The sequence below is a fragment of the Lepus europaeus genome, chromosome 15, assembly GCF_033115175.1.
Source record: "Lepus europaeus isolate LE1 chromosome 15, mLepTim1.pri, whole genome shotgun sequence".
Lineage (NCBI taxonomy): Eukaryota > Metazoa > Chordata > Mammalia > Lagomorpha > Leporidae > Lepus > Lepus europaeus.
Window position 1 is genome coordinate 30,292,892 of NC_084841.1, and position 27,377 is coordinate 30,320,268.

The 27,377-nt window shown below is 53.2% G+C and overlaps 1 protein-coding gene across 2 annotated transcripts; it reads right to left on the reverse strand.

Moving 5' to 3' along the window:
* GDNF (glial cell derived neurotrophic factor) lies at window positions 1–26,851 on the reverse strand. Of its 2 annotated transcripts, XM_062211810.1 has the most exons (3): window positions 26,714–26,851; window positions 22,148–22,246; window positions 1–3,052 (listed from the first exon to the last, which is right to left on the reverse strand). In XM_062211810.1, exons 2-3 carry the CDS (start codon window positions 22,218–22,220, stop codon window positions 2,568–2,570), a joined length of 558 nt encoding a protein of 185 aa, XP_062067794.1. In that variant the 5' UTR covers window positions 22,221–22,246; window positions 26,714–26,851; the 3' UTR covers window positions 1–2,567. The 2 variants fall into 2 exon arrangements, with proteins under 2 accessions (XP_062067794.1, XP_062067792.1); XM_062211808.1 differs by lacking the exon at window positions 22,148–22,246 and having other exon boundaries at window positions 26,714–26,778.
* Between the last annotated feature and the right edge of the window lie 526 nt (window positions 26,852–27,377).

Genomic DNA, 27,377 nt, shown 5'->3' on the forward strand with positions numbered 1-27,377 from the left:
GAGCTTTTATTTGTAAAAAGTTACAAAATGATATTGTACAAAAATAAAGTCTGTAGAGAACTTTGGTTGTATAACACAAACGACCGAGACAGATCAGAGAAGTCAGAACTTCCAAAGAAGTGCACTCCTTACGGTATCAGTTGGTGATCGCAATGATAAAGAAAAATCACAAACTTTACCCTTTTGTGGATTGGGTGGAGCAATTTGCTTCCTTTAAAGCCTGCTTTTATGGTGTGTAGGTGATGCTGGGAACATGCGGCCAACCCCCACTGATCCCAGCAGCCCCTCTGGGCAGGGACCCTCCGTGGGCACCTGGGACGATCCCCCAGCACCTTGGCCAGGGTCCTCTGGGGCGGACAGCTCCCAGGGCCACGTCCAAGCTGTGTCCTGGGTGAGCAGACGGCTGGGGCTGTCACTGCTGTGAGCAGCCACTTCTCAGCAAGGCCCAGGACAGGGTAAGGGGGCGCCCCCTCCTCCTTTTCCCAGTTGTGTGGGGGAGCAGAATGATGGAGAACTTGCATCTCAAGGTGACAGAGAGGGGATGGCTGGTAGCTTCTGTTCCTTGGTTACTTTGTAAAATTAGCACGATTGTTTGTGGGAGGCCAATAGGTCATTTCACCGCTAGATCTGCCCTAGTGCCATGGCTCACAGCCCCTGATTTAGTGATAGCTTGTCTCCTGGTTAGAATGCCTGTCCAAACGTCGTAAACAACTCTCACGCATGCTTGAATACGCACCGAGCGTGTGTCGCCTGCTAGGCAAATCCATAACCAGGAGTGGGGGTGCCCATCTTGTGCCTTGCCCCCACCCCGCTCTTTCATGGGAAAGGGGGTGTGCCCTGTGTGAAGCTTGGTGCATCTGCACCGCGTGTGTACCACACACCTCCCCATCCACCCTTCTCAGCCCCGTGATGTCCAGGCGGGGCTCGGATGTACAGGAGCAGCACCTGTGGAGGTGAGGTGGACGCCCTGCACCTCTGAAGCCCATTCATGGGCACTTGGCTGAGCTGGGTGGCCAGCATACTTCTCAGGGAGGTAGCGGGTGGGCAAGGGTGGAGGGGGAGTCCCCACCATCAGGGCCAAACAGTGGCTACTGGACAGCATTGTTGACTTTTGGGTCAGTATTAAATCCAGGGCTACTTATGAAAAGGAATTTCGCCTTATATATATATGGCTATGCACATTATCGCTAGATAGATGTGGAAGGGAGTAAGAGCTTAAATCAGCAGAGAGTAGACACAAGGTGGATCTGTTCAGTGGTGGGGCCACAGAGGCCCATGGCCTCCACACACCTCTCCTGGTAAGGGGCTGGCCAGAGACACTCCTTCTGACATATTTAAAATGAGAGAGAGAGAGAGAGAGAGAGAGAGAGAGAGAGAGAGAGAGAGAAAGAGAAATAGGGAAAAAACCTGAAACCTAGGGAAGCTAATGGGATTTTCTTAAAAAGGTAAAGTAAGTGATTTTTGCCTAGCGAGAAACTTGTTAATACTTTGAAAAGCCTGGACCCGCGTCCCCAATTAAAATTTCCTTTTGTCACCTTTCTTTGCATTTTGCGAGTACATATACTTTGGCACCTTTGAAAAGAAACTTTAATAAATAAGGGGAAAAAAGAGAAATTCATTAGTGAATGGTAATAAATAACAATAACTTAAATCTCAATAAATATCTTCTCTATATTTCTGTATCTGAAACAGATGCATTGCATCGATTAGCTTCTCTGGTCACTGGTGACCACGCATAAGTGGAGCTGGGTATGTAACGTGTGTCTCTCTGTAAACCGACAGGCCCGGGGCCCGGCTCCCTGCCCCGTGCCCCAGGGGCAGCCGGGTGCCTTCCCCACTCGCTCTCCTGGAAACGCCAATTTGTTTCCTTTTTCCAAGGACAGAAAGGCAATGCTCTCAGGCTTGCTGGAAATCCCGAGGAGAGCCTTTTTGGTTCCTAGACAACTTCTTCCCACCCTTCACACCACGTTCAAGGTCCACCACCCAGCATTCCCCCAAAACGCTGGTTGTAGCAGACCTCAGGCCTCAGTGTTCAAATCCAAAGGTTAGCATCTCTTGCGTCTTTACGTTTCTGTTTGTATGTTTGTTTGCCTCCTCTGCTCTCCAGGGTAGGTCTCCACTGAGTGACAGCAAAAATGCGCCTCTCTGACTTCCAGCAGTAAAACATAATGACAAGGAGTGACACCAGGACGATGGGTTCCCTGGTGAGCGCAGACCCCAGGAGATACACTGGTGTGGTTCTTCGAGTGCATCCGCAACTGTACCGGCGATAGCTGGCGGTGCATGACGTCACAGCCAGCCAGGGACCCCAGCCCCGAGCTTCTGCTGGCATCGGCGGCCGTCCCGGAGGGTCCAGACGGCCCTTTGCTCTCTCTCCTGTCCAGTCTTCTGTAGCTGGATCTCTCTCTACCAGGCTCCCACAACGGCTGCCTTCCTCCTCTTCCTCCGTCTCCTCCTCTCCTTCTTGGTCCTCATCTTCCATTCTGGGCAAACATTTCCTGGGAACCTTGGTCCCTTTCTGTGCACTGTAGCAGGAATGCAATACACAGCACTCTCTGGAGCCGGAGTCAGATACAGCCACACCTTTTAGCGGAATGCTTTCTTAGAATATGGTAAACCAGGTTATCGTCTAGAAATGACAGGTCGTCATCGAAGGCGATGGGTCTGCAGCATGCCTGTCCCGCCTTGTCACTCACCAGCCTTCTGCTCTTGGACAAGTTTTTCAATATTTTGTCATACATTGTCTCAGCTGCATCGCAAGAGCCGCTGCAGTACCTAAATATCAGTTCCTCCTTGGTTTCATAACCCAAACCCAAGTCAGTGACATTTAGGTGTATCGCAGTTAGGACACACCCCCGATTTTTGCCCCTCTGGCCTCTCCGGCCTTTTCCTCTGGAATTTTCTGGGTTGGCAGCTGCAGCCTGCCGATTCCGCTCTCTTCTAGGAAGCACTGCCATCTGTTTGTCAGGTGACCTTTTCAGTCTTTTAATGGTGGCTTGAATAAAATCCATGACATCGTCAAACTGATCAGGATAATGCTCTGGCATATTTGCTGTGCGACAAGAAAACAGAAAATGTTACGTGAGACAACAGTGATCATGCCAGGCAGTCTTCTAGATCAAAGTGCCCCCTCCCCGGAAGTCAGCCAACATGGGACACACAGCAAAACTACCAGCCGGCTAAGCTAAGCACCTGCTGTAAACCTCGCGCCCCACAGCCCCGATGGAGGCCACAGTGCACCCTCCAACACTGTGCAGGCTGATGCGGTGGGTGACACAGTGCCTTGTGGAAAACAAATCCCTAACTGCACACTTGTGCTTCAATGTGGCTGCCATGGGCAACAAGTCAAGAGGGAGGCCGCTGTGAGCAGAGTGATCCTCCAGGGCTGGGTTTTGGTCCTCGTCTCATGGCCTAGAGTGGTGCCCCAGAGGCTCCCTGCATTGCAGATCCCTGGCCTTGCCCGGACAGACCCTGAGTCACATGGTCTGGGGAGGGACCAAGGAGGCTGTGTTTTTAAACAAGCACCTGAGCAATTCTGATGTCCATGGTCCAAGCTTTGAGAAAAATGGAAAATGCTGAGGTCTCCCAGCATTGCTACTTTCATCTGGAACTCCAAGTGTTGTCGCCTGAAACTGATCCTATATGATTACGAGAGACAAGGACCGCCCTGCAGAACACACAAAGAGCTCACGTACCCCACTCTTTCCTAACTTCCTCGAAAGACTTAAGGAATGGAGACACAGCTGATATAACTGTACTTGCAAAGAGACGAATGTGCCACTTCATTTAAACAGAAGGATGTTAATAAAAAGGGATGCTGATAACTTCCAGCAGCATTTATTATTTTTTTAAAAGATTGATTGATTTACAGAGTGACACAGAGAAAGGAAGAGACAGAGAGAGAGACCTTCCACCTACTGGTTCACTTCTCAAATGCCTGCCATGCCAGGGCCGGGCCAGGCTGAAGCTAGAAGCCGGGAACTCCATCTGGGTCTCTCACGTGGCTGGGAGGGACCCAAACACTTGAGCCATCCTCCACTGCCTTCCCAGGATGCATCAGTATGAGGCTGGATGGGAACTAGAGCAGCTGGGACTAGAACTGGTACTCCATCCGATATATGATACGGGTATTCTAAGCGCCACAGCATCGGCCCCTCTCTCAGCATGTCAGTGGACTACAGCAGCAGGAGACGCTGTTTGGGGATGGACATGCCCCCGACTGGAGTGGCAGGCCCACTGGGGGCTGTGGCCCAGCTTCCACTCTCTGGCTGCAAACAGGACAAGAGATGTACGCTCCAGGGAGGTACCGCAGAGGACGTCTGAGACCCCTGGGTGCAAGTACAAATGAGCAATCTCTTGCTGTTTCCTGCTGGGTTTCAGCCATCTGCTTTGGTGGAGTGGGAGAAGACTGACCCTGGGAACAGTTATTACATTTCTAAAGGAAGAAAGTAATTCAGACGCCTCTGTCTGCTGGGTACTAAGCCTACTATCGTTCTCTACCCATCCAAGTAATTTATTATGTTTCAGGTTCTGTGTGGTTTAGAAATATAGACCTCAGGACCTCAGAATGGCTGTGAGCAAGAGTAGAGGTGTGTTTTTTTTTTTTTTTTTTTTTTCCCCAAGAGTGTGTTAAAACATAGAAAGATTTAGATTAGGTCTACCCTAGGTCAAGCTGATTTGCCATAAACCTAACCTAATTACTAAAGTGTATCAGGTATCCCACTATGTAAAACAAAAGCTAGCTAAGGCAACCTAACCATATAGATGTGTAGGTAATACAGGTTTATGCATGTGCGTAGGTACCCACATACATGTATACAGACCTATACATGTGCATAAGAGTGTGCTTCAAAGAGTTCATAGAAATGCGTATTATAAAAAAAACCATGAATTTCAAAAACTTTTGTACCAAAGTAAGCTTATACTTTTAAATAAGATTTAAAAAAAAAATTATTTCAGAGACAGAGATAGAATTCCCACCCATGGGTTCATTCCTCAAACGCCTGCAGTGGTCAAGGCTGGGAGTCAGGAACTCAATACAGGGCTACGTGTGGGGGGACCCACGGGGCTCCACGCAGGGGCCCAGCTACTTGGTCTGTTCCTGCTGCCTCCCAGGATGTGCAGTTAGCAGGAAGCTGGAATCTGGGGCTTGAACCCAGGCACTCGGCCTCCCAAGCAGCACCTGGACATTTCTCTTTTGATTCCACTTTTCCACCACGCTTGAAGTACCCTCCTATCTGTCATGTGAGTGGATGATGTATCATGGAAAGGCTGGGGCTGCAATGCCTAGACTGCCTCATTGCTTTGTATGGGAGAGTTAGCATTGACGTCTCCAGGGCGTGGAGTCGCACGGCTATTTCGGCCCTGGCCAAGGCCTCAGCATCTCTTGCCTGCATAACCACAATAGTCCCTGGTGCCTTCCCCCTCCTTCATCCTCACCTCCTGCCCTGACTTGATCTACTGTCCTCCCTTCAGCCAGAGGAGCACTCTTTAAACTGTCATAGCCCGCCCTCCCGTCCCCAACACACTCACTCAGAAACCTCCATCGCTCCCTCTTTGTCTTGGTGTAAAAGCCGAAGTCCACACCGCCCTGCCTAACCTGGCCACCCCTTTCTCCTCAGCCTTGTCACCTCTAACCTCACCTCCCTCTTCGCTTCCTACCCCCTCTCCTCCCACTGCCCTGTGTGCTACTGAATGCCTAGCGGCATCGCTGGCCTCAGCCCAGCTCACGCCAGGAGCTCCCCCACCTCGCTCACAACAAGCCCAAGTGTCTCTAGACATTGCCAAACGGCCTGCCCTGTAGAGGTGAAATTAGCCGGACTGAGAGCTACAGCTCAAACACAGGCGGGGGGGGGGGGGGGGTTGTGCCGCCTCCCCCCTAGGCCTCCGCCTCTGTTCCCCAGAGCGCCTGTGCCACTCCCACATCTCCTTCCAGTCTCTGCTCAAATGTGGCCACTGGCAAGTCTCACACTGGCCTCCCCGTTCAAAACGCAACCCTCCAACTCCAAACCCAGATCCGCCACCCTGCTGCCTACCCCCACAAGGCCTGTTACATCCTCACACAGTGCCTAATGGGTTTCTGAGTTGTTATTTGTTGTCTGTCTGTCCTGACAGAACATCAAGTTCAAGAGGCAGGAACTTGGTCTAGCTGGTTCACTGACGCACTCCAAGTGCTCAGAATAGGATCTGGTCTCTGAAGCCCTGGTAGCTGTGAATGAATCAGGTCACTTTAGAGGGGGAAAGAGCTCTGAGGTTTTCAAGGTGACACAGGGACATCAGCTGAGAATCGCACTGTGACAGAGAAAGGCTACCAAATGAACTGCGCACATCACACGGGGAAGCTCGTGATGCCCTGAGTGGTGCCCTTATTTCCCATCTGGGAGCCGAAAGCCAGCTTCCTCCCCTTCTTCGAAGCCTTAGCTCTCAGTGTGGCCTCGCCCAGCGTTGAGGCCAGGGCTCCTGTTTGTTCTCCCGGGAAGCGGTTTCATCAACCGGGGCTGGGCCAGCGGGAGGGCACTGTTAACTGTCATTGCCTGTGCACCGCTTTCTAACGTGACTCGCTTTAGGATGCTTTCTTTAAAAAATAAAACTAGAGATACCCTTTAAAATAATGTGCTCCAAAGAAACAAAACTATTTCTCCTAAAAAAAAAAAAAAAAGAGAGAAATCACCCATTTCTCTCAACAAGTGATGAAGGAGGAAAAATATACAGGTGTGCCTAGTTTCAAAAAACCATACTTGTAGAGTATGTCTACAAGAGAATGTCAAAAGGAGATTTAGTAGAGATGATCAATCAAGATACGAAGTCTTTTTGAGTTCCAACAACCACAACAACTCTTTGTGTTACAACAGGACTCACACACCTGGCCCTCCCTGCTCCATTCAGAAGTTTCTGACTCAACCTAGGAACAGAGGAACGTTCAGAACAATTCACAATCAACCGAAGATCAATCAGAAACAAGGACGAGACACTGTAAAATTAACACAAGCTAATGGGAGATCATTCGCGGTAGCCAGGTTCACCTTGCACTGCTTTAGACGCCTCAGTTCATGCGACTTACAAAATTTGACATCGCTACAGTTGTAATAATGACTGAGTCACTACTGGATGTTCTTAGGTACCCCGAAGACTTTCCAAGTTCTCAAAAAGCACTCCCCCCTTCTCAGACATTTTGACTCCATAGCTGCCATGGGCTTTGTTTCTCAGATACAAGAGAAAAGTCCAGTTATATTTGAATTTCAGAGAGTGAACGCCTTTGAAACGTAGGTAGTCCCGAATATTGGCAAGGGACAAAGACTGCAACATTTGGGACACACTTAGTGCCTCACGATGAGAAGGCTCAGTCCTTTTCCCTGATTCTGAATTCTACTTGGGCTTTCCAGAGTGACACCAAATAGCTCTGCGAACGCACAGACTACCTAAGGTTTTGGATGATGGGGTAAACAGTACTAACCCTGAGTGTACAAGTGTTCGGGGACAGGCAGACACATATGTCAGTGAATTTGTCTAAACCCATAGCATGTCCAACATGAAAGCCTGAACCCCAGCACAAACTATGGACTTTGGATGATGATGATCGGTGAATACAGTTCAGTGATGGGGAGGCTTTGTATGTCTGGGGGTGGGTGGAACATGGGAAATCTCTGTAGCTTCCTCTTAATTTTGCTGTGAACCTAAAACTGCTCGAACCATGGCACCTGGCAAGCACCCAGCAAGCACACAATGTTAATGTTAAACTGAAGGCTGTAGCTAATGAGAACTGCTCCGCTTGATGGGGAAAATCTCTCTAGTACCTTGGTGCTCTGGTGGACAAACGATTTAAGCCCATGCTCAGGCTACAGACATACGATGCTTACCGAACTGAAGGTTTTATTTTTTCTTTCGCATTTTTGAAAAATAGAACAAACAAATATTTACATTCAATGTTTTACGTGTGGAAACCAGCAAAGGGCAATGTTGCATCCTTCTTCTTCTTCTTTTCTTTTTTAAAGATTTTATTTATTTATTTGAGAGGCAGAGTTACAGAGAGAGAGAGAGAGACAAAGAGAAAGGTCTTCCATTGGCTGCTTCACCCCTCCCTCCATGGCCCCATCAGAGCTGGGCCAATTCAAAGCCAGGAGCTTCTTCCAGGTCTCCCACATGAATGCAGGCACCCAAGCACTTTGGCTTCCACTGTTCTCCCAGGCCATAGTAGAGAGCCAGATTGGAAGGGGAGCAGCTGGGACTAGAACCGGTGCCCATATGAGATGCTGGCGCTGTGGCGGAGACTTAGCCTACTATGCCACAACACTGGATTGTTTAAACCACAGAACAAATGGGCTCTGTCTCTCCCAACCAAATTCCTAATCCCAAGGCTTTTGATGCCAATTGAGTTTTGTTATAAAGAGCACCCCAATTTATCAATCTGGAGGGTCATTAGGAGTCAAATAGCTCTGCAGAGAGGGGTACAGGGCAGGCCTCGCTTGAGCCTGACTTTAAAATTTCTGCAGAAGTGGGATTGGCGCTATGGCATAGTGGGTAAAGCCACCGCCTGCAGTGCTGGCATCCCACATGGGCCTGGCTGCTCCTTTTCTGATCTAACTCTCTGCTATGGCCTGGGAAAGCGGTGGAAGATGGCCCAAGTTCTTGGGCCCCTACACCTGCTTGGGAGGCCCGGAGGAAGCTCCTGACTCCTGGCTTCGTGTTGTGGCCATCTGGGGAGTGAACCAGTGGCTGGAAGACCTCTTTCTCTCTCTGCCCCTGCTTTTTGTCTCTCTGTAACTCTGCCTTTCAAGTAAAAAAAAAAAAAAATCTGCAGAAGCATTCATTTTAGCCCTGGCAGGAGCCCCGCCCCCAGCCCCCAGATGAACTGAGAAGCACAGAGCAGCCTGCACCTTCCAGGAGTGCACTAAGCTGAGGGGATAGGTTTGGGTTGGTTCCCAAAACTGAGACTTACTGGCACACCACCTTCCTCCTCCTAGGAAGGGCCAGGCAGATGTCGGACACACAAACAGCCCTCATGGGTCCTAACTGAAATAGTAAAATACTTGTCCACCTCAAAAGAGGAGCATCCTTTAGAAGGAAAAATAGGTCAACACTTGCTCATTGTCCAGGCCCACTTGGAATGATCTATCTTGGAAGACATGTCCATTTAAAAGCTGAAGTTTTTGAAAAAGCAAGATGCTCAAATGCATTTAAGTCATCCTTCAGATGGCGACCAAATATTTTGGCATTCTTCTACTTACACTGTTTTAACCTTGATGTGTCCTTTGTATAAACAGTGCTATTTAAACAAATGAAACCTCGTACTGGGGCATGACTCTGGGGACAAACCATTCACGGCAAAGACTTTCCCTCCCTTGATTATGGGCGCAGAAATAGTAACGTCGCCTCGGGAACAAAGGATGGGCACAGGGACTATTTTGTAAAGGGGCCTGGGCTTTTACAGGGACAGTGCTGTGCTGAGGGCTCTGAGCACTCCCTATATTAGCCGAACCAAACATTACGTAACTGCACACACTGCCTTGGCTAAGCCGGCACCCGCGGATACTGTACTCCCCTACGATATCAGATTCTTCTCAATGAACAGGCCAGGTTAATTATATTTTAGTCAAAGGGTCACTCCGATCTTTGCAGCTGGGCTGTCCTTCTCGTCCTGGCTTTCAGTGTTGAGTCTTCAACCTGTGGCCCCAGGACGGAGGCTGCAAGGGCTGAGGCCCTAACTACCCAGGGTGGGAATGGACTTTGAGGATGGAGGGCAGGTGTCTGAGGCTCTGAGGGTCTCAGGAAAGAGGGGGCGTGGCCCTGCTACCCACAGATCCCTCTCCAAGAAGAGAGGCGGTTCAGGCTGGCCTGCCTCTCTGAGCCAGCCTTGAGGGATGTACAGGCTCTAGGGAGCAGGCCCTGGGTGTTTCTTGCTCTGGGGAGGATCCGTGTCTCTACTCCACTGTAGAGCAGCCAGCTTTGGTGACCTGGGAGAACAGGCACTAAGACCCTGCGACCTACACCAGGGCCTCACAGATGAGTGGTATACCCGGAACCAGTGCCCAGATGCCCTCACTCTGGGGCTGACGCTGGGCGCAAGGCCACAGAATGCTGTAGTTGGGCCACGTGGCTCTGGGCAGTCTGTCCCGACTTGCAGAGCCTCCCAGGAAGCGCTGTTCACAGACAGGAGGAAGATGGGGAGCCCCTCGGGGTGGGGGACATCCCATCTGGCATTCTATGCCTACCTATGTTGCAGGTGAAGTGCCAACTGCTCTGTAGCCAAGCATCTGGGAAACACAGGTTCTCTTTCTCTGTGTCCAGATCCACATAGACACATCCACGTGTCCACACAGACACACACATGCACGTGCATATGAAAAGGCAAGATCAGCTGAGGATGGACACAGCTTCTCAAGGAGAATCCCCACGCAGCCGACGTCGGAGAACCAGTTACTTTTATCTTTCAAGAAGATAAAACCACGGTTTTCTTTCACTAATACTGAAATCTCATTCTAAGAACTGTATGACTGAGTCTTATCTTTAAAGTTCCTTACCTTAGAGCATTTATCAGGTTATCCCTTAACTAGTAGCTTCCCTGAGGCACTTAGAGTATCGATATTGGGGGTGGTGGTGGCATGGGGGCCAGCTTTCACAGGAGCTGAACTTGAACCTGACACATCCCTGGCAGGCCAACGCAGGGCCCACGCACGCTGGGTGCCCTTCCTGGATTAGGACACTCGGGCTCAGAGAACACAGGTCTTTGCTCTAGGCCCCATGGCTGGAACATGTGGACCCGGCTGGTTTGGTCTCAGGGCTCAAACTTGCTTTCCTGCTGCTCGCTGCCTTTTGTTTCTAAGTAAAACTTCCATTACTGTGCGCCTTCCCATGTTCCAGACCACAGGGTCATTCACTCTGGAATCAGGGCGAGGTTTGTTGCTTTCACTTGCACACATTTACCAAACTCGGCACAGGACGTGAGCAGTGCACATGCTGGGGAAAAATCTGGGCTGCTGCGGGCCACCGAAAACAACCAATGCTGTCTGTGAAGGGAAGAGCTGTGCCACTCAGTGGCATCTCTCCTGTGCCCTGGCTCCAGCACGGCGCTCTAAGGCAGGTCTGGCAAGTCCCCAGGCAAAACCGGAAAACCAGCAGCCAGCGACGTGGCAGATCCAGACAGAGAGGCCCCGGCTCCGGAAGCTCCTCCAGCGCTCGCTGGCACCGCGTGAGGAGGTCTCGCTGCAGAGCTGGAGAGCACAGAGCCCCAGATTCCAGTCCCGGCTCAGTTGTTGCCCTGCTGTGTGACCTTGGACTAGTCCCTAACGCATACAAGGTCAATGGGAGACTCTGGGGCCCTCCCTGAGGGGAGCAGTGTTGCTGGACACTGATTGTCAGTTACCTCCACCAGGAAGACCACCTCCAGGTGCCGGCCCGGCAGCACGTGGCTCAGCCACCACCAGAGGCCCTGTGTAACTCGACAGGAGATATTTTAGGATCTAGCAGGACTCAGTCTCTTTGGTTTACCTCTTGGCTCAACATCTCTGCTATGTTTGAAATAATCATTGCCAATCCTCTCTCAAACCATCCAGTCATCTTCCTGTGCCCTATTTAAGAGAGGTGGAGAGATGGGCAGAGAGGACCCTGTATTTGCGTCTGTAAACAGCCAGATTCCAGCGTGAGGCATTCTTAAACCTCACTTTCTCAGTGCAAAAGTAGCAATGGACCAAGGTGCACTCAGAGGACATCCCACACCAACATGCTTGAAATTCCTGCATCTCTAATACCCAAAAGTCAAACACTCCACCTGCCATTGTCTTGAGGAATTTCAACTCTACCCTTAGCATCTTCATTTTAAGGTTTTTTTTTTTTTATTTCTTAAAACCTCATGTGCATTCATTATTCTGTTTGTTTTACTGCTTCAAGTATGTAAGGTCTTTCCCAGCTGGTACAAAATGGACTGTGAGACCCCCCTAGCTGGTCCTGGAAGGTGGCCTATGGGTGGTCTGGGACTTCTGAAATGTGCAGTGTCAGCCAGGAGAATGTTCTAGTTCTCTGAGAAATTTTGCCAAGTTCTGCCATCTGCCGTGACTTCAAAGTGATGACTTTGTCACTTATTTGAACTTTTCGTTAAAGCCCATAGGGCATGAAGCACTTACATTATGGAAGGAGCATCCTTACCTCCCTATTTTGGACACAGAATTCATCTAGCGTTAGACAGAACATCCTGGTCAGTGCTTCGTGGGCTAACCTCACGAGGGGTCCACGGCACCTATTCTCCTAGAAGCAACCGGAGGCTGAGTCGTTTTACTAAGCCAGGGTGAGCAGTGCCAGAGCTTCCAGTGCGATCGCTCTGAGGCCAGTGGTTTGTTGACAAGAAGGCATGACATCAGTTTATTTGAAAAGTATTTGCATTGTAAAAACACCAGTGTTTTGTTGTTTTAAAAAAGCATTTCTGGATTCTCTCAAGGCCAAAGAAAAAGACCAACAAGAATGCCAACCACTCCAGACTATAGAGAAAGGAGCCTTGGGTGCACTTGTGAAAACCACTCCGCCCACTACAATGCTATTTTACTTGCCATGCCTGCCCACTCTGACCAATATCACACGCACTTCCTAGTTGTGCCATATCTGGAACTGTTATCCTAGGACTCAACTGAGAAAACTTGTAACAAATGCACTGGCAATTACTCCATGCATGCAAATAGCCAGGAAAATCCCACCGGGGAACGGCATATTCATTTCATTACTCAGATTCCAGTGGCTCTGCTCTGATTTCTGCCTATGTGGCCCATACTTCTTTATAGTTATGCTAATAATTTTACAGTAATACAGCACTTCCCCCCACCCCCGCCCCCAGAGAAAATGCCCCTTCTTCTGCTCTTCAGGCAGGAAAACACCCACCAGGGTGTCCATTTGTTAGCTAATCCACGGACGCCTGGTGTGTGCTAAAAGCACTTCACCATGGGCAATAAACACCCAGCGCTAACAAGCACACATCAGGAACTCGGCTACTGCCTTTGCTCAGCAGGGCACAAAAACCCACCAGGGGAAGTGAGTTATCAGAGGCAGGTGGTTCAGGGGTGTGGGGGGGATGCCAAAGAAATCCGGTAGGAAGTCATGCATTCTCCTTCCCGCGGCTCCCACCGGGATTCTGTGCTCAACTTCCCTCCACCCTTCCCAGGGGGCCAGTGGAATAGTGGGTAGAAGGAACACTGAGCTCCTTAGGGACTTGGATGAGAGGAAGGGCCTAAGAGATGACAGGAAGATGACAAGATGACAAGGGTGAAGAAAAAGTTATCATTTGAACTTGTTTGATAGATTCCTGTGGTTGGATATGAGGGACTTTCTGCCGGCCAGTGGGCACATGTGCTAGAGTCTCAAAGACTTTCCAGGTAACCAGATATGGGTGTCATTCTAAAACGACTGCATTTGCAAAATTCCAGTGCCTGATGTCTCTCCTTGCTGATGTGTGGACACAGTCAGGAGAGCTAAATCTGAGTGTCCCACACTGAAACAGGCACTCGGGGGCCTAGACCGTGTTGAGCCACTCAACCCTGGTAAGCCCCAACTTCCCCATCTTTAAAATGGGGACAGCCACACTTCCACCTCCAGGGCAAGATGAATATGATCAGGTAGAAGAGGTCAGCGCAGCGCCTGGCCCACAGACAGCACGTCACACACAGTGCCTCAGAGAAGCCCAGGTGGTGATCACATCTGTGACAATTCTCCAGCCATGTGCCAGCCCAAAGATGAACCCTGCAGTCTGTAGACAAAGCAAGATCACCTCTGAGGGGCTCCAGGCATTGGCCGCTTTTCAGTCTAGCACGTTCTACGGAGCAGTGGCTTCTGTGCATAGCTTGGGGCCCCTGGCATGGTAGCCTGGGGGCCAGAAAGCTCAGGTCTGACTGGGGATCTGTGCTGCCTCTTCCAAGTTCTTAGAAATGCCTGACAACTAAGCGCACAATGTCAGGAGTCCACAGCCCACGCTCAGTGGCTCTGTATCTTTGAATGGAGGCACATGTACCTCTGCAGGGTGGCCATGAGGGACGTACTTCCTCAGCTACACAGGTGCATTCCTAACGCCCATGTGCCTGCGAGTGCCCTGCACAGGGTCCTCCTTCCCCACACCCCTTTTCTCTTCCCCACTGTGCTTCTCTCCCAGAGGTGTGCTGCTTCTCACCTAGCTCACACGTTTCACTGTGCGGGGAGAGCACCTTCAGGTGCCACCCAAAGACATTCAGGCATCAGGGCTCCTGGGGACAAACTGATACTGGATGCTGTTGTGTGATGTGAGCAGAGGGCCTCATGAACATTGTAGTCCAGGGATGCTCACCCGAATCGAATCGTTTGGAAATAATCAGATGGATCCAAGAGGAAGTGCAGTTTGGAATACAGTAGGCAAGACAGTCCCGATTCACAAAAATCTCAGTGCCATGGGGGAAAGATAGGCTTGGGAACCAGTCCAGATGAAAGAAGACTACAGGTAACAGACAGTCAAATGCAACTGATGATTCAGGATTGAAAGAAGCATAAGGAACATTACTGTCAGAGCTGGAGAAATCTGAATCAGGATTCTCTTTCGGATAAGAGTAGGATATTCATGCTAAATATCATGAGGCTGGGATCGGAACTGTGAATATGCAAGGTTCATCCTTGTTCTTAGAAGGTATGTACTTCATGTTGTGAGGTTCGCAACAGACTCAAATGGTTCAGGAAAAAAAGATGAGGCAAATGCCAAAAGGAGTTTTATGGTGTTCATTGTTCTTGAACACTGACTAGGAGGGAATCCCATGTGCAAAACCCAGATATAGGGTGCTTTATCTGCTTGTCTGTCCATCCACCCATCCATGTATTCATCTTATAATTAGGGTCCCAGACCTGTGACAATCACCATGGGGTATATATCGGCCTGCACATTTGAATTGAAAATGAAGTCAGGCTTTTTTGACCAAAAGTCAATGTATTTGGGCCGATTAATTGGATAGTTTTTGGTGAATTAAGTAAGCTAAATTGGAAGGACCAAGGTTTTACCAACAACAGATTTAAAGCAAAGCAACAGTCCCTGAATGGGCAGGAAATGGTGTTTGATATAACAATTTAAACTCATGGTGAAAACTGTAGACGTCCATTTAAAAGAGCACAACAGTTTTTCCAACTTTGTTGTTGGCAAGTTTGCAGGGGAAAATGTTTGAAGACCATGACATTGCAAACCAGGCCTTTCCACCTGGCTTCTCTTACTACAGTCACGCTAAAGTGGGTTCTGCCTCTCCTGCGCTCACCCTGGGAGCAGTTTCCCAATGGTGACCCGCTCCCTGCTTATGCAAATAGACTCTAGTTCCCAGAGGACAACTGTCCTGGCACTTGTGCAGTCATGCTTAGTTCCATGTGAGCGTCCCCTCTTCCTGGGCAAGATGGGAGTGCTCTGAGACCAAGTATTTCCCACAAGGCCTCCCAACTGCTCCTTGCCACCAGGCGAGACTTTGTGGTTGCAAAGCCTTGGGGAATTGTCTCTCTCTTTGTGAAGCATCCATACTCATTTTATAAGGACACTTGGAGAAACCTCTATTTCTCTCCTTAAGAAGTCCTCCTCTGAGCTCTGAAGTAGCTATTAATACTGCCCAGGCCCCTGTGGCCCAAATGGAAATCAAAGACAGAGACCCACAGGGAATTGAGAGTCTCTTTCTATTAGTTTGTTTCTATTAGTTTGCTTTTTTGGTTTTCCTGGAAATCTGTGTTTTAGGGATGGCGAATATATTTCCAGCAAGCCAAATGTTTCTGTTTTCTTAATCTACTAAACTGGGAGCAAAGCCTGTGTTACACCAGAATATACTGGCTGGGTTCTGGCTTCACCAGCGATTAGATTTGTGGCCTCGATGGGCTCTCTGCGACTCATTCCTTCACCTGTCCAATGGGGATACTGGTGTCTCCTCTGGTTCAGGAGAGCTTGAACCTACCTGTCTGACCTGTTTGTTTAGAACGGAAGTACCTTTATGGGCAGGGAAGAGGTGCCGTGGCACTAACGTTAGTAGTAAGATTTCATTTGTGGCTTTTCACTTACTTGAGGGCTAACAGGTTATTTGGTTGGGCCTATGCCTAGAAGCTTTTTATAAACAGCAAAGCAATATTCAAAATGCAATGCCTATGCTATGGACCTTACTCAGGCACAGTCTGAGGACTTAGGGAACATTTGCCACACACTAGCTCTGAAGCCAATTCCCACGTGCTGTCACCGTCTGCCCCAGAGCCACCCACTGCCATGGGCAGCAGAGCAAGCACCTTCTCCTCCTCAATTTTATAGCATCTCATAACCCGGGTGCCGCCTGCCCAGGCCTCTGAATTGCCCATCACTTCTCAGCACCACTTCCAGGAGGTGGGGGACTTGTCTGTCCTCCTTGCAGCCACCATCTACCCCCCTCCAGTTCATGAAAACCAATTTGCCGATGCTGCTCACAGGACTACAATGACCCCCTTTCCTTTGCCCATCCCTTCCCACTATCATCCTGCTTGTCCCAGCTCAAATCCTCTTGCTTCTCGGAACTCTTCCTCGCTCTGAACTCCAAAGCCCAGTGGCTTCATTACTAGTCCTTCTCACCATGACTGCAGCTAACATAAACCCCTCATGACAGACACATCAACCTGACGGATCCGCCCACTCCACGGCCCATCTGCCCTTTACAAATAGATCATGGGCTAAGGTCACAGTCGGCCTTTTAAGGCTGTACAACACCTAGCACATGACAGACACCTAAGAATCCCTTATTGACTGTGTTCAAGTAATTAATTAATGAATAAGTATTTTAATCAAATGAAGATGCTATGAGCCATGAGTGTTACATACACAAAGATCAAAGGAAAATTAGGGAAGGGAAATACTGGATACCTTTTGCTAGCTAAAGTGGAATCTTTTGAACACATTGCACAGGCTGCTGGGTCAGTCTGCCAGTTCCAAGTCAGCTTTAAATGGATTTCTCAGGTCTGCATCTGACAGAGCAGTTAAGATGCCACCTGCGGACCCCGTAGCTCTTACCACACTCTCTGGGTTTGACTCCCAGCTCTGCGTCTGATCCCACCTTCCTGCTAATGGGCACCCTGGGAAGCATCAGGTGATGGGTCAGATACTTGGGTCCCTGCCACATGGGAGAGCCAGATTGAATGCCTGGCTACTGGTGTTGGTTTCGCTCAGCCCCAGCTGTTGCAGCCATTGGGAGAGTGAACCAGCAGATAAAGATCTCTGTCTGCCTCTGTTTCTGCCTTTCAGAAAAGAAAAAGTCTCTGGACTGGGGCCAGAGTCAGATGTTGGTCCTGGAAGTCAAGGAAGGCAGCGTGCCTTCTAGCAACATCTGAAATGCTATGGTGGGCATGCATGCTGGCAGTGACGATGCCTGTACCCCACACGGAAGGGCCACGGTTTGCATCCTGGCTCTGGCTCCCGACTCCAGCTTCCTGCTGACGCAGGCAGCAATCATGGCCCAAGTAACTAGGCTTCTGCCACCCCCGGAGGAGACCTGCACTGCACTCCCAGCTCCTGGCTTTGACCCAACCTTGCCATAGCAGCTATCTGGGGAGAGAACCAGCAGATAGGCATGCACGCGCTTTCTCTCCGCCTCTCAACCAACCTAAAAGTCAACCGCAGTCTGACGTGCAGTTTCTTGATTCCAAGAGACCCTTCCCAAGGGACGAAGCCCTTTTCCAGCTTGGGTAGACACTTTATTACAGTACTGTTCATTCATACAGTTCATAAGCAATAAGAACGAATGGGTGGATCAAGTGTATTTATTCTGTATTTATAACATTAGGTTTGAAAGCTTAACATTTAATCAGCTGATTGCACTAGATGATTTCTTAGCTGAATAAAGGCAGGCTGAACAAGTACTAAAAAGTTTCTACTGGGATTATAAAACATCTCGCATTAACTGTCCGGCTGGATTATCTAAAACAGAAATGCTTCGTCTTCATATGGGTAGACTCCAACCCACAGCCCGCTTATCATTTGCACAGGTGGATCTGACCCTGCACTGGCTCCCTTCTTCCCACCAGGAAGAGGGCCTCCCTGATATGACCATGGGAGTCTGGTGGGAAAAATTCCACGGGAAGTATGTGGGCTCAGAGACTGGGGAAGGCATGGAGCTATGAAACTGAGGAAGAGCCAGGGCAGCTGACCCGGGGGCAGAATCCCCGGCAGGGCTGGCCTGCCTACGTGCTGACCAACCCACTGCAGGCCCAAAATAGCCTGCGCACAGGCCTGCATTTCTTCCACTCTCTGCACTGGGTCATGCCATGCGAAATTCCCCCCTTTAGAGCAATGCCCTGACAGACGTGTGGCAGAAAGGGGGTTCACTGGGAGCCCCGCGAGGGGAGGCTGGAAAGAGGAGAGGCAGAGGACCACTTAGGGCATGCATCTGGGGAGCAAAGGCTTTCCAGAGCAGTGTCTTATTTCATTCTCATGCCAACCCCACACTCCCTTATCTCATAGATGAGGAAACCATCAAGAAATGCTGAATAACAGCTGGTCAAACTGCAAGGCTGGGACCCAAGCTCTGGTCTGGTCTGGATGGGTTAACTTAAGCTCCTGCTTGTTGAACCTCCCTGGTTTCTCACTCTGTGCCCTCCTCTGCACATGGTAGGATGTTGCACCCAGGGCAGAGGCTCACGTGGCCATCCTGGGACTTATACTGCAGCTGTAGCGTGCTGTACATAGGTTTTTGTGGGCTAGCCTGAGATCTTGACAGCTTGGTTTAAAAGATTGTTTCTACAGGGAATACTGTGACTTGTGGCCAAACTGGTGGAAGAGAATCCCACTGTAATACAATAAACCAGGAGTTAGCTGCAATCTCAGCTGAACAGTGCCCAGTGTCTCTTCTGGTTGGCATTTAGTTGCATGCGAATTAAGGGCACCTTTGTGGCCCAAGGTCCCTTCATGCTTTGTTTGTCACATGTGTTGGAAAGTAGCTTCCTCAAGGGCATGGACTTCCGTCTCTTTGATGAACCAAGGTATTCCTAACACTTAAGACAGTGCCCGTGTACACAAACCATTTTCTGAATGAATAGATGACTCATTTAGATCACAAACGTTAACCACAGGCCCTTTGTGCTTTTACTTGGGGAATCCATTCAGAATTGAGATGGCGACTATGAGTGTAATTAATAAACCAGACAATGCCGTACAACGTGGTTTTAGTTATTAGTGAAAAATCTCCCTATTTAAAGTGCTTCCCCTCCCACATAAAGCACATTTCAGTGGGCTGGGGAAATTTGGTGCCAGCTTTGGCAGACTCTCAGTGTGGATGAATCTCTGGCACTTTGGACAAGTGGTTTTACCCCTTGTAAAAGGAGGTAAAGTGTCTCCTTTCAGCTCTCAAAAGCTCTGACATCTGTGAGTTTCGCCTTGTAGATACCTCACACCTCTTCTAATTACCCTTTGAAGAAGACACTGGTGAAAAGCAAAGTAATTGTAGCAAGGGCAGCTAAAAAGAGAAAAGTCTTGGATGTCCCAAAGGGGGAAAAAACCCACTAGTCTGTGAGTCTAGACAGCTTTGAAGGTGGTAGGGGAGGTGGCCCCAGACTGTGGACCACTTCACAGCCACCCTCCAGGCAAGTGAGCCACCTGTTCATACTGTGACCACACTAGGGATAAAATTCTGGATGTTTCATTCACAGTGGCGCCAGCAGAACACAGGTAACCTTGAGGGTGTGTGCGCGGACAGGTGAGGTCCCAGCACCTCTGAAAAGTGCAGCATTGTTAATGTGCCGTGCAAGCCCTTTTGCGTGATCACTAAGCTCCAAGTATTCGAAGGCAACGGGAGGCATCAGAATTTATGGTACTTTCTATTTTCAAATGAAATGCAGTGACTTAATGTTTTTCTCCATAAGCCTTAACCAGTTACGCCGTGTCCAGCGCAGGATATAAACTTCAGCGCTGTGACAGGGGCGTGTTGACACTGGTTGAGTGTCCAAAGTCTGCACACTGTCATTATTTTGCCTTCCCTGCGCTGACAGCTTGCTACCGAATTGAACATACCTGGAAAGAAGTCAATTTGGCTTAGAATGCAGCTATTTCTCTTTGGGAACGTTTCTCTTTCAGGTTTCCTCTAGAATCTATTGGGCCTTCGAATAGCTAAAACAGAACTGGGCGTGTTCTGCTGGTTCAAATGTAGGCAGAGTAATCAGAATCCTGTCCACTGATGACTTCTGTGTCAGTTCTGGCATAGGGAAGCTACTCTCCTCCTCTACACAGCGTGCCTTCCCCACACCTTCAGTGTGGGGATTAATGCTAACTTGCTTGCTTTGTGGAGTGGTACTGGGGATGAGCCACAGGTTTTCCTTCTGTGGATATTATCCAGCCAGGCTGATAGAACCCTGGCTGTTCACTAGGTTCACTGGGGGGAATATATGCATTTCCAGACGCCCCCACCAAGTCAATCAGAATCTCCTGGGGTGAGATCCAGTGTTAGCAGTCCTTAAAGTTCCCCCAGGGGATCCCCTGGGATAGGAATGTATAGGCCAAGGGACAAATCCCATAGTTGCTGATGTTTCAGATCAGAAAGGCCTCCTTTTGTTGAACAGCTATAAAGGTTCAACAAGTTCTAAAGTAACTTGTTCATAGCCACAGAACTAGCTGAACACGGAGCCAGGACCAAGAGCCAGCGCTAGATAAACCTAGGTAGGCAGGATACAAACTTAAACCTCCAGGAATTGATCAGCTGCACCACCAGGCACAGTTTTCTCTCCTGAACCTTCAGGCTGGAGGCCCATCCCCTGCCACTGCCTCTGTCCCCCTGGCCCGCCCGTTCCAATGAATGAAGGAGCGGTTATGACCGCGCGTGCATTAGGCTCTGAAGCCGCTGCTTTCCACGTAGATGTCCACCGTGGAAGTGTTTCTGTACACTAAACTTGTGACGGAGGAAAGCCTTTGCAGGTAAGGCTGTATGGTGAACTGACAGAAGCCCTTGGAATGGGGATTTTAATTTCAAGGGACCACCGTGGCCTCTTGGTAACCCCAAATCACTCTTGAAGTCTTAATCTGCCCAATTAAAAAAATGCACTTTTTGTCTTGGGACTTCTGGAAGAAGATTAAGCATAAAATATCACATTTCCTGGACTGTTTGCTGCCCCTGAGTTTCAGGGATTCTTGGCTGATAGCTGACTTGGACCAGGCGCCCCCCGTGGTGCTTGTACAGGTGCAGTCACCTTGGGGGACAATCCGGGCTGGGGGAGGAGTAGCCAGTGTGGTACCCTGGTTACCTACAGCTCCCATTCGCCCTCCTTTGGGGCTCTGCCAACTTTTCCACTGCTACCTTTTTCAAACTACAAACATCTCCGATAGCCACTATAAGTCATGCAGCAATACCCCATTTTAACGCAACAGACAAACAGCTGACCCGCAGAGAGTAAACGGTATCAGGCCGGAGCTGCCCTGTCCTGATTGGCTTGCTTCTAAAGCCGTAGTCCGCTTTTCTACTGAGAATGAGCCGCCCGGCTTTTCTCAAAGAGTCAGCGTGGTCGCCTGTGAGCCACAGCTTGCCGCCCTAGTCCCGGCCAGTGCTACCTACTCCTGCCACTTCTTCCTAGAAGCGGAACTTTCCCCAGCAGACCTGACACTCCCCAGATGTTCCTGCTGGAAAGAGAGGCCCGTCTGCCTTCTCTCTGTCTCTGGCTTTTGTGAAAAACCTGGCCTCTCGGCTTGCAGAAGCAGTTTAGGATAAAAGTGCAATAGTTTTCAGCATTCAGCACGGCCGGGCACAACACAACTGCTACAGAGCTTTGGGAAAAAGAAACTTAAAGATGGGTGCCTGTCTACGGGATGGGGAGAAGTGGGGCCACCTGGGCGTGTTCCTGTGGCGCTCAGAATCTCTGTTCACCGAGCAGCTAAAGGGACAGCATGAACGATCCGTACTGTCCGGGCTGGGCACTGGCATACACAGGCAAGGCATCGGGGTCTTTGGGCGGCAGCCGGGCACCTCCAGGGGGGCTGCGGCACCCGCCGGGCTTTGCCCGAGGGGCCAAGAGGCACACAGCCGTCCGGGCCGGCTCGGGGTGCGTGCAGGTGGCGCGTGGGGGGCGAGGGGGGCCACAAGCGCGCCCCCCACCGCGGGGAGGGAACGGTTCTTACAGTCACGGCTCAGCGCGAAGGGTGCGCGGCGGCGGCCGAGGGAGCGGTCTTCGGCGGGCGCCTCGGGAGGCCTCTTACCGGCGGGCAGCGGGAAGGCGGACGCGGTGTGGAGCAGCACCAGGCAGACAGCCACGACATCCCATAACTTCATCTTAGAGTCCCGTCCGGCGGCGGCACCTGCGCGGGCGAGCGGGCGGGCGGCGGAGGAGAGAACCGCAGAAGGCGCGTTAAGCTCGAGTGCCCGCGGCGCGGCATCCCCGCGGGTCCCCGCGTCCCCTTCCGAACTCATCCCCGCCCGCCCTTCTCCGGCGCCCGCTGCAGGCCTGCGGCTCCCAGGGAGTCCCCCGCCTTCCTTCGGAGCGCCCTGCTCGCTGCGTCTCCCGGGGAGCACCAGGAGCAGCGCTCACTCCCCGTCCAGGCCACGGCTGACCTCCGCCTCCTCTGCCACCCGGTCCCAAGGGTCAGATTTTTAAGCAACGCTGCTGCCCTCCGCACCGCTTCGGCCGGTAAACGCCCTCTCCCCCTGAGCCAGATTCCTGGCCAGGCCTCTCCGCAGGCGTGCACCCCCATTTCCTGGGGGGGGGGTCAACCCAGCAGACATCACCCTGCGTCATCTGCCCAACCAGAGACCCTCCCAGCCGGGTAGCTCCGGAAGGTCCCCGGGAACCAGTCCTTTTCTGTGGCTTAAAAAAAAAAAAAAAAAAAAAAAGGCGCGCCCCTGGGCCCCCGGCCCCACTCCTAGCTGGGCTGGGGGAGGCTGGAGGGCACCGCTCACCCCGGCCGCCCCCTCGCTTCATTCCCCCACCTAAATAAGTACACTGCCCAAGAAGAAGTTAGTGAGACTCGGGGACTCTGAGGCTGTGCAGGAATATCTGGGTTGAGTTACTCAACTACCCGAAACATCCAGTCGGCTTAAAGTACTAGTTCCACCTCTTAAGGTTATGGACGTTAAGTGACGCGTGCAGGGGACCAGCGGAGCACACGGTCCGCGCTCTGCATAGCCTTTGCTCTTGCTGGTAGGCAGGGCTTGACGTTTCTAATAGTCCCCGGTACACCCGAAACCCCCCTCTTGATTCCATTTTATTTCTGCAGGTTTGCGAGGCTCTAACGCTAATCCCTTCCCCTCCCAGAGTCGCTGGTTCCCAGAGCCCCAGGCGCGCGAGCACCCGGGAGGCCTAGAAGGCACGGGGTCGGGGTGCAGCTCGTGCCTCGGTTTATATTCAGGCCGCACACCCCTAGGAAATAGGGCCGCGCCTGAAGCTGGAGCCAAGCCCCATGCAATGAGTGGGTGTGGAGGGGCCGAGGTACCAGTCTCTTCCCCCTCCAGGGGACTATGGTGAAAATTTTCAGGCGGAAACTCTGGGAGTCATGCAGTTAATCCCTCCCTACTCCCGCCAACAACCCACACCCTAGGTAAAGTGGATTTAGAGGAAAACCTGCAAGTGGGGAGATCATTTCCAGGTAAATGCAACAACTTTCCCTTGCTTTAGTTAACAGGCGCGTCTGCCTCCCTTCCAGACCCCTCCACCCCACACCCCACCCCGCGCGCCTCTAAGTTCCACCTGGAACCCCAAGTCCCAGGCCCGGGTGCTGGCCACCCGGGAAGGCGTTAAATTCAGCCGCCACCTCCCACCACTGCAGAGACAAATGCATTTTCCATCCCTTGGGCATCTGTCTGTTCGCCCCGCAGCTGTTGGGTTCGCGGAGTGGAGGGACTGGGAAGCCCCAGGTCCCGCGGCCCGGCGCGCCACGTGCAGTGCGGCCAGGTTTGCAAACCCTGGGAAAAGCGACGTCTCTGGGTCCTGGGCGGGCAGGCCCAGGAACACCGTGCCAGGCTGCGCCTCCCGCCCCCTCGGTGCCGGGTCCCGGGTGCGTGCGAAATGGCTGGCGGTGGAGACCCACAGCTAGGCGCGCGGCTAATGCGCCATCCCAAATCGCGGTGCCTGGCGGCAGGAAGCGACCGAGGCACCAGACTTCCCTTCCGCATTAAGAGGGTTTTTCCTTTTTTTTTTTTTTTTTTTTTTCTCACTTGGCCAACCGAGGGCTTTTTAAATTGGACGTGGAGGTCCTCAATTAGAAGTGTGGCGAAGCTGGCAAAGGAGGAAACAGTGGAAAACTCCCCGCCTCGCCAGAGGAGGCTCCTAGCTCCCGCTCCCGCCCGGGGCTGGGTGCCGCCAGCGCCCCCAAACACTCCCCCTCGCCGAGCCGGGGAGGGCGCATTCCTCCCTCCGCGCGCCGCCGGGGCCCTCTCCAGTCCCAGCGCCTCTTCAGTTCCCGGTATTTGCAGGGCGCGCGGGGGGTGGGGAGGTCTGGGACGGCGCACACAGCGGTCTCCCTAGGACATTTTTCTCTGGGCCCCTCTGGGCCTCCCCCCGCGGCGTCCCAGTTTGTGTCTGAATCGCTTGCCCTGCCCCGCACTTGTCTACAGCCGTCCGCTGCGTTTCCCCCGCAACCACCGCCTTTGCTCCGCGTGCAAATCGCTTCACGCGCTGCCACGTGCGGAAACCCAGGTCAAGTCCTCCCGGCCAACTGAACCCCGCACCCTTTCTTGCGCCCTGGCAAGGCTGATCCTCCCGCGAGGTCCGGCCCAACGCGCCCCAGCAGGGCACCGGGTGGGTCCCCCCGGCAGTGTGCGGGGCGGAAAGCACGCCCCGGAAAGCCCGCGGAGTCTGCCGAAGCCGCAGCTCGCCCGCCCGCCCGCCCGCCGGCCGCGGGGCACTTCTGAGTTCCCGGCACCAGGGGGCACCAGAAACCGCCCGAGTCCGCCAGTGCCCACGCGGCCAGGAGGCTGCGTTGTCATTTTAAGTAAAGAACGGGAGAACCACCACTCGCCCCGCAATCCTAAACTGACAATCGCCCAGGGCCCTGTGACGTCCTTACCCGCGTGCCTGCAGGGCAGGCTCCTACCTCGCCTTTCTCTCCCGCTTTTCCCTCTCCCGCTGCACTGGAGGTGCTGTCTTGGCAACCTGCTTCTTCTGGACCCCTCCCCGCCCCTCCCCCCAGCGCTCCCCGGAGGCTTCGAAGCGGGTGGGCGCCCCCCGCCGCCCTGCCTCCCCCTCCCCTCCTCCACCCTACCCCGTACCTGGCTGACTGGGAGGTTGGTTTGGGCTTTGCCTTAGATCCAGGTCTTAGGCAGAGAAAAAGCCAGCGTGGGGCGGGGAGCGGGGTTTGCTATAAACTTGGGGGTGTCCTCCTGCGGCAGGGACAGAAATTACGGACAGCTCTGTTGCCGTTCTGAACTGCGCCCAGTGCCCTTGACTGACGCGGGGCTCACTGTCCCCTTAACTCCCCGCGACGGCGGTGCCCACGACGAGGCCCGGAGAAAGAATGCGGGGCGCCGCTCACGGGCACACTGCGGAGGGGGCCTGAGGCCGCCGCACCTCCTGCGGCGGGGGTGGGCTAGGGACGCGGCGCGCTTCCCGGACACCCGACACTTGTCACTTGTTGAAAAGGCGACACCTCCCACGCCTTGGCGAAGGCGCGGCGAAACTGCCAGGGCTTGGTGGAGGGCGGGGTGGGGGCACGCGAGCGGAAGCCCCGCGGCTCCCACTTTGCTGGCCTTGCGGGACGGGGTGTGTGCGTGAGGTGGGAGGCAGCATCTCTTCCTCGAAGCACTCGAAGTGCAAGTTCAAACCACCGAGCTGGAGGCAGCGCGCTCCAGCACACCCGGGGCAGGGGGGTGGGCAGGAAGGGTTGTGTGTGGCCCTGGCACGGAGCAAAAACGCGGGGAGCTCTCAGCAGGGGCAGCCCCCCGCCGGCTGTCCAGGGATCGCACGGCGGCGAGGCTTTGGGAGGTTTGCGGGGACAGCCAGTGTTCACTCCCGGCGCGGACGGGGGTTTCCTTTACACCGGGTGGGGTTGGAAGCCCAGCCACCGCAGAACCAGCCCCCCAGGTGGTGCAAGGCAGTGGCTGGGAGCGAGGGGGCGCAGAGTAAGGGGGAAAAGAGGTCATTCCAAGGCCCTCCTGGACGGCCCAGGGGAGCCCCCCCCGAGGAGTTCCCAAGTCTGTTGGAGACGGAGACTTGAGTGTGGGACAGCGCAGGGAGCCCCTGTCCGTGCCTCGACGGGCGCGGTTCCCGGGGCTGAGCGAAAGCGGCGAGGCTGTGGCTTTGCAGGACCTCGCCGAGGCTGCGAGCCCTCTATTTTTAGGATCTCAGCGCCTTAGCCGCAGTAGCTCCCCTGGCCTGCGCTCTCCCCCAGAACCGACCCAAACTAGCTCAACAGTAAGTTACACTCGCCGCACGGGATCTCTAGGCAGCCGGAGAGGACGCTCCGGGTGGCTTCCGAGATGAGCCGAGCCCCGCGCCGTCCAGGGACTTGAAAGAAGGGCGCCCTGCCGAGTCGGGGAGGGAACTCGCCCCTCTCTGGCATTGCGGGGTTCAAGGGCATCAGGGCCCCAGCAGATCTCTGCCCACGTGGAAAAGGCAACCTGCCCCTCCGTATTGCTAGCCTCGCGCGCGCGCTCTCTGGTCCAACTTCTCCCTCCCTGCCCACCAAGGGCTCCCTCTGTTCTTCCCGCTCTCACCGCCCTCCTGCCCCGGGGTCCAGCCGCGCCCTGGTCTCACGCACCCCACGACCCGCCGCTCCTGCAGGCGACGCTGACGGCCCCCCGCCCCCTCCACCCCGGCCTGCTCCCCTACTCACCTCGGATCCGGTCTCCGCAGACCTCCAGTTGGACATTAACTCCAGGTGCCCCGAGTCCCAGCCAGGAGACCCATCCGGGCCGAGGGCAGGAGCGCGGCGGAGCTCCGCCCAATAGGTCAGGGGTTCGAGTTCGCAATCCTGGGGTCGCGCGAGGCGGCGAGGGCGCGCAGGAGGCGGTGGCCAAGGCTCCAGCCGCCGCGGCGGCGAGAAAGGAGAGGGCTGCCGACACCTCCCCCGCCGGACCCCCGGACCCCCAGGAGCCCAAGTCCAAGCAGCCGCTGCCCCTGCCCTGGGAGGGGGGTGACGCGGCCGCGCGCACCGCGCTCTTGGCCGGGGCTGCGCGGGCCCGGGGCGCCGCGGGCGGCTCAGCGGCGGCCGCCGCACTCCGCGCCTCCTCGGGGCGCAGAGCCTGGGAGCGCGAGACGGGCCTGTCTGATGCTGCGGCGGGAGCCGAGGTCTTGCCTGGAGATCCGAACGAGACACCACGTCAACCGGCGCGGGGAGTCCCGTGAAGACATGAGGGCGCCAGGAGCGCAGGCTGGTCGTCGAGAGCCCGGGCCAGGGGGCCGGGTGGGGGAGGGGAGGCGCGGGGCCCCGAGAGGGGAGGGGTCGAGAGGCGGCGGCGAGGCCGGCGGCGGTGGCTGGCGTGGGGGTGGGGGTGGGG

Excerpts from the sequence above, each read along its gene's own strand:
- GDNF (XM_062211810.1), bottom strand. The coding sequence starts at position 22,220 with ATGAAGTTATGGGATGTCGTGGCTGTCTGCCTGGTGCTGCTCCACACC. Across the intron at positions 3,053-22,147 it reads CGCCTTCCCGCTGCCCGCCG|CAAATATGCCAGAGCATTAT; the intron begins GTAAGAGGCCTC and ends CTTGTCGCACAG.